The sequence below is a fragment of the Ylistrum balloti genome, unplaced genomic scaffold (genome assembly GCF_031769215.1).
Source record: "Ylistrum balloti isolate Yb309-2 unplaced genomic scaffold, AGI_CSIRO_Ybal_v1 Utg369658, whole genome shotgun sequence".
NCBI lineage: Eukaryota > Metazoa > Mollusca > Bivalvia > Pectinida > Pectinidae > Ylistrum > Ylistrum balloti.
Genome location: NW_026781910.1, coordinates 834,583 through 841,434, shown reverse-complemented (window position 1 = coordinate 841,434; position 6,852 = coordinate 834,583). Strand labels below are relative to the sequence as shown.

Genomic DNA, 6,852 nt, shown 5'->3' with positions numbered 1-6,852 from the left:
GTACCTTCCATTCTACCATCACCTTTATGCTAACTCTTCTTCAGCTCAAACCGACATATGGGGCAGGAGGCATTCCGCTGCAGACAGATAAATATTTCAATGAATCTTACTTTGCAATGTAATATTCATATTGTTACACAACTTTGTGTATTCATTAGAAAAGCTTGTTTTTACCAAGAACATATTTCTTGTTCATGACAGTACTGGACACTGTATGTCAACTATCAAGAAAATAAAAGTCTCATATCCGATCATGTACCACAAAATCTTACACAGCAAATTATTAATAAAATGTAATCAGGACATGTCTGTGAGACAAGAATGTTCATGCTCCAATGCATACATAAGTCATCAACTGTAACTATTAACCTTTAACCATTGACCAACAACTACCTTTATATGATAAGGCAGAGTCTGATGTTGTATCATACGATGGGATAAAATACCAACTAAATTCTGTTGAGAGATTCTATAAATATGTATAGCATATATTTGAAATGGGATAGGGCATGACCTCCAGGAGAGATTCACATCAAAGAGACAAGGACCAAAACAAAAACAAAAAAATGCATCTTATAAAGTTTTAATAAATATTATCTCACCTTCAGCCATTCTTTGACACACTTTTCATGGAATTCATGTTTTCCCTTACAGGGCAGTGTACAGACACTATCCCCAGCACTAAAGCCATTGAGACAGACTCGACATTCTGCCTGATTTTCACCTTCTCCTGACACCTTTGTTCGTTTGTTGTACAGCTTACAGGGCAAGGATCCCAGCTCCCTGTCCCCAAGACCACGATTCTTCACCTCCCCAAGCTCTTCAGCCAGCTGCCAAAGGGACTAAAACCAAAATACTTAGGATAATGCATGTATTTTAATCCATTACAGATTCAGTTATAATCTATAAACCATGAATCCTGCTTTACATCACCATGTATATTAATCATGTGTCTTTGACAAAAAACAGAACAGCAGTAGTTACAAATATTATAATTGTAATGAATCAATTGCTACATAAAGATATACCTTTTTTTTTCATCTTAATTTTGATAGCACTTCTCCTGAAAATTTTACCTCGTAATCGTTGGCATCTACATCATCTGGCACCATCATGTGTGGGGCCCGCCCCATCAGAAATAGTAGTAGTAACATGGGGTCACGCTGTAATAAAAACACATCTTCTACTTTCTCAATGACTTAAGGAGATATCCTACCTCATGCATTATACCAATGATGTTTGCTATAGTCTGTTTCTTCATAAACTCTTTTGGAAATGAGATTCATATGGCACGAAGATAACATACATCCTTAAGTGATTTTATGTTTTACTTTGGATTGGTACCGCATTACTTGTAAAGGCCTAAATTTCATGAGCTTTCTTATCAATAATTAGTAATTAGTGTCATGCTAACAGACTTATTTAACCCATGTAAGTTTTTTTAAGATAAAATTACAAATGCATGTACTGACAACATGAAGCTAAACTAAGTTTACACATAAAACAAATTTTATCAAATAGTTTACCTATTGTTTTATATACATGTAAGTACCTAATGTATCCATACTTACCATGATGCGTACGTAGCTATTGTCTGGATCATCTGATTCACCCCTGTCTAATAAAATAATTTCTGGTTCCATCTCTCCATCTGGAAGCTCTGGTTGATTTATGGCAAGAGACAAAGGGGCAGCTAGACACAAAAACAAACCAAGGTACATCTTTTAGTATGTACAATATTTTCTTTAAACTGGATACTTATTAAAATTGTAAGATTCAGATATGCCAGAAGATAAATCATACATGAATTTGATGATGGTGTTATCTGTATGATATACATGTGTTAGTGAAGGTAAATTAAAGTATAGCACTTTTGTGCTGAAGAGGACCTAATGGAAGTGTATTCCCATGTAACCAATGGAAGTGTATACTAATTTACCTTTTCCAGTATACCACTGGACAAACATCTTGATTCTTGGTCTTCTGCTTATCATCAGAAATTATTTAAAAATTCAAAGATAATTGACACTTGTTACTTTTGGAAGTCAGTCTAGTTAATCCATTTGAGCAACCTATAAAGCTTTTCATATCTTAATACTACTGGTTGAATATTATGATTTTTGAATTTTTGGTTAAACAATGGGAAAAAGGTGCTTAAAGATAACAATTGTCCCATGATAGAAAGAAAAGAGATGCTGCATTCAGCATATGTTCATTGCCAGTCCGACAAATCAAAAGTTGAATAAGGCAATATACAAATCACAACTCACTGATCTACATGTTCCCAACTAACTGTCCTGTATGTTCCCACTCTCTGACCTATGTGCCCACTCACCTGTAGGTTCCATAGTCCTAGGTATAGACCTTCTGTTCCCAGTGATCCTCGTTTCACCTGATTCACTTTCTGCACTGGTCCCTTGGGGATTCCGACTGCCTCTAACAGATGCCATTGCTCCTCTACTTGTCCCTTGACCTCGCCGGCCCCTACTTGTCCCACGGGTTGTTCCCCTTGCCCTTGTTGATCCAGCCGCAGGCCTTGTACTCACTGCTGTCTCCATAGGACGCATTCCATGTAAACCTCTTGTGGATCTTGTAGTGCCACGACTCCTTCCCCTTGTGGTGGTTCCTGACCTTGGTGTGGTATCCCGTCGATCTGAACTGTCCGCCGCAGTTGTGGTGCTACTTGTGGTGGATGCTGTAGCACCTGAGACAGTGGAATCAGAATCGGTATTGTCATTCTCATCCGAATCGTTTTCATTGTCACTATCCTGGTAAACAACAAGAGATTAAACAGTCACATTTATGATATATTATGGTGATTATATTAAAACAGCTTCTTTTCCAGAATCAGATTTGATGCTACCTGAGATCAATGTATATATAACTTACTTTGGGTTTAAATAGTACTACTACCATGGTATACTTTCATCATCTTTTTAAACTTTTCTTGCCACAAATTTTGGTGACGTAAATATCAATGAAAAACCTATTTTCTAATTATCTTGGACATAAACTTTTGTGATAAGACCTGACAAACCACTAGTGAAACTCTAGCTTGAGTTCCATGAGATTTCCTTAAAGTTCAATCCTGACATTATATCAACACTTATCACTAAAGTAAACTATTGCACTTTTGTGACAACCCTCCCAAAATCATAAGAGACAAATAGCAGATATTTTTTTTATATAATGCCCATGATTAAGGTATGTTCACCTCATCCATGGAAGTATTGTTCCATCTAGAGCCAACTAGAGAGCTGAACAGTTGTGTTATTGGGGTCATAGCTCGCATGGCTGGACGATTAGATAATGATTCCCGAAATTTCCTTCGCTCTTCCATGTTCAGCTCATCCTGAAGTTGCCTTGCAAAGTCTTCATCTGATGTTGTCACTAATGACTCTTCTTCTCTTTGTAGCATACGTGCATACGCCTCATCCTTTGACACGCTGTAAGGTCGCTCACTTTGACCAGTCTTGGGGCGAACAATAGGGTCGTCATTATCCATTTTCTGAACTAGTCTGTTTTTTCATCTGTTTAACATGATGTGAGATCTAAATAAATAGATAAAAAAATCTCCAGCTTTGCCTTTTCTGATTCATTTGATTAAGTATGTGACATGTAACACAAATCTTAAGCTGACACAGGATGATACAAATTCCAAATCTTTTTCATAAAAAATGAGGTCTTTGATCTCAAGAAAACTGTTAGCTGCTGCCTCAAATCATGACATCATGTGTCTAGTTAAGTGGTTTGAATCAAGGATTTTAACTTTATTCTTTATGGATGCTATAATCAATGGGATTGTATCAATATATGGAGTCATTAGACAAGATGTACAAAATCATTATATTCTATGGATGACATCAATCAGAACTATAATCGTATAGGCCATTGAACAATTGTCAAGACAGTATACAAACGAAGAATGGTCTTTAAGTCATTTACTATTTGGTATGTATATGATGGATTTACCACAAAGTGTGCATAGATTTAAGATGTATAGTGTTATTGTGTAGATAAGAATGTATAAAGAAAGTCAACATGTTATATAAATGTATTGACAATATATTGTTACGATACGCGTCCATATGATTCAGGGATTCCAATGTGAATGTGTAAAGCTAACAATGTCCTCATGTCTCGTGAAAACATTTTGCAATGTCTGTTTGGAAAATAATGACTTGTTCTGCTGTTATTCTAACTAAACAATGCTAAAAATATTTACAGAAATTTCAGCTTTGACATTTGTCACTGTTTTGTAACGAAATGTCAAATCTGAATCAATGCCAGTGGCGTCATTAGAAACGAGAAATTGTCGAGTTGTTTGGTCTAATCATTAAAATTATCGCACGCTACGCATTTTCAAAACAATAGTACAACTGTTATCATAGCATAGAAACACTAACAGTCATATTTGCAACCATCACTAAACAAGAAAATCTCACCACTTTTTCCTGAAGGTTTTGGCACATTGACTTCCATGGGCAGCCATTTTGAATTGAAGGGAGATTACTCTAATTTCAGACAGGAAAAGGCCTATGAGACATGCACACATAATACTCTACATTATTTTCAAGAAAGAGAAACCAAATCACGAATAACTATGACTGTTAGAAATAAAAAAAATACACAAGTAAAAGTAGAGAGAGGTAAAATATAATCTGCCTGATTAACGTAAATTTAAAAAAAAAACGAGAATAAAAACAAATAAAATCATAAATTTGAAAAAAAAATGGTATTGCATTCACTAGATACGTTGATATTTGTAAGATGTTGATTATTGATTATCTTTCGGTTTATCCTTCACGTATACCATGACGTTGTGACTTAAGCTATGGTTTTCATAATTTTTTTAATGATTTCGAAATTTTAACATGTATTCAAGATCTTATTTCTCTTGACGTGTATCTATTTTGATTCCACTTTGCATTCAAGTCGTTATCAGTTTAAATAAAGTATCACCGGAACCTTGTTACAGTATTTCTGGTGTTGTGTTTCAGATTGCTGTGACATTTCATTCATTATGGCTATTTCTATATCGGACATTTATATCCTTCATTAAGATGTGATAAAAGTAATGAGATTTAACTTGTTTTTACATCTTATAAAGTAGGAGGGCGTTGCCTTTGGAGTAGTCCATTAATTTCTATCAAAGATATAAAATAGACGAGAGGTTAAGTTGTGCAATTGTGAATTTTTAACTGAAACATATCAGCAAAATTTAAAATGGTGAATATTCATTCTACAGTTAGCAAATAATGGATCATAAATGAGTTTTTATTTCAAATATGGTTTTATGAAACGAGTCTTATTTTTTGGGGGGTTTGTTTTTGTTTTTTGCTTTTTATCTTTTGTTTCATGTCTTATGGAAGGCAAAAGTGAACAAAGGCATGCGTCATTGCCCATATCGTGACATCACAATCGATTCCTGCTAGCGCAGTAAACATCAAGGGGTACGTGTATATTACCCTAATGATATTGTAGTCATGTATATACTAAAAGATTCGACGGTCGAATTCACTGGTTAACAGGCGGATTATGTGATAGAAGTAAATTGATATCAGCAAAATAATCTACTGATTTTTAATTATTTATTCATTTATGGTTTTTTTTTTTTTTTTTTTACTTTGTAAGAAGCAAACATAATTAAGACGAAGTAGATTATCAGTGCAGGAAACAGGACCCGACCCCACTACCACAATATCCCTTGCGTGACATACATCACGGTGATGTGACACATGCACCTCCTATCTTTGATATCTCTTTGGGTCGAGAATCGAGATATGGTATTGATTGTACTGTAAATTTGCAAGCGGAAATGTATCTTACAATCCATAGCTATCCTCACTCTGTCCTCGATACTCCATAGGTTACACTCACTATCGCTCTCTGCACCCCTGAAACATATCATACACGAGGGTCTAAAATTAAGCAAAGTGGAAACAATCTATAATAGCTGCGCGGAAATAACTAAATATTATAAACGTTTATTTGAGAAAAAGAGAAACATTTTCATAAAACTGAATCCATAGCATAGCTTAATTTACTAAGATTCAACATTAAGCTTCATTTCCGACATTTTTTTAAATTGATAAAGCTTTAATTTGGTAAACTGACCAACCGGGAACACTAGAAAATCTCATTTTAAACGTTTGCTGAGAGACGTAGGACGAACGTATTCGGTATTCCCATGTAACTGACCTCCCATTTATCGATTAGGCATTTACCAATTGCTTTTCAATTGAAGTTATTATCATAAATGTAATTGATATTTTTCATTTAAACAATAGCTTATAAGCACAAGAGTTATCAATGGTGATGATGTTTTAACAAAAAACAACTTGTTACTTGGAATTGAAATAAAGAACTAAATAGGAAACAGCTGGGAATTATAGGATTATATAACAGAAAGTAAGACATGAACCCCCACAATTTTATGAAGCAGAAAGCAAACATACAAGTTGTATACTCATGTCGCATTTTAGTCCTATCTCTGTAACGGGTAGCTGATAAGATCAGTTAGAAAATGCATGATGGTTAAAATAATACAGAAAATCTCAGCCATACGGCATTTGTATTTCTACTATCGTCTTTGTGTTGTTCCTGATTATACAAACTATAAAACACTCTTTTTATTCTGAATATAAAACACAACACCATCTTTATATTGTTGTCTATGTAAAACATTACACCATCTTTATATCGCTGTGTATATAAAACATAACACCATCTTTATATCGCAGTGTATATAAAACATTACACCATCTTTATATTGTTGTGTATATAAAACATAACACCATCTTTATATTGTTGTGTATATAAAACTTTATATTGTTGTGTATGTAAAACATA

General features: G+C 34.4%; 1 protein-coding gene across 1 annotated transcript; it reads right to left on the bottom strand.

Moving 5' to 3' along the window:
• On the bottom strand, positions 1–3,521 carry LOC132558335 (uncharacterized). The gene is made up of 6 exons (XM_060222884.1): positions 3,215–3,521; positions 2,336–2,768; positions 1,572–1,693; positions 1,077–1,163; positions 603–842; positions 1–77 (listed from the first exon to the last, which is right to left on the bottom strand). The coding sequence occupies exons 1-6, from the start codon at positions 3,503–3,505 to the stop codon at positions 30–32; spliced, it is 1,221 nt and encodes a 406-aa protein (XP_060078867.1). The 5' UTR covers positions 3,506–3,521; the 3' UTR covers positions 1–29.
• Positions 3,522–6,852: the final 3,331 nt, after the last annotated feature.

Bases quoted from the DNA above. Each gene is read 5' to 3' on its own strand.
- LOC132558335 (XM_060222884.1), bottom strand. From the start codon at position 3,505: ATGGATAATGACGACCCTATTGTTCGCCCCAAGACTGGTCAAAGTGAG. The intron at 2,769-3,214 runs GTGAACATACCT...GTTGTTTACCAG, and splicing joins ACAATACTTCCATGGATGAG to GATAGTGACAATGAAAACGA. The intron at 78-602 runs GTGAGATAATAT...ATCTGTCTGCAG, and splicing joins GTGTCAAAGAATGGCTGAAG to CGGAATGCCTCCTGCCCCAT.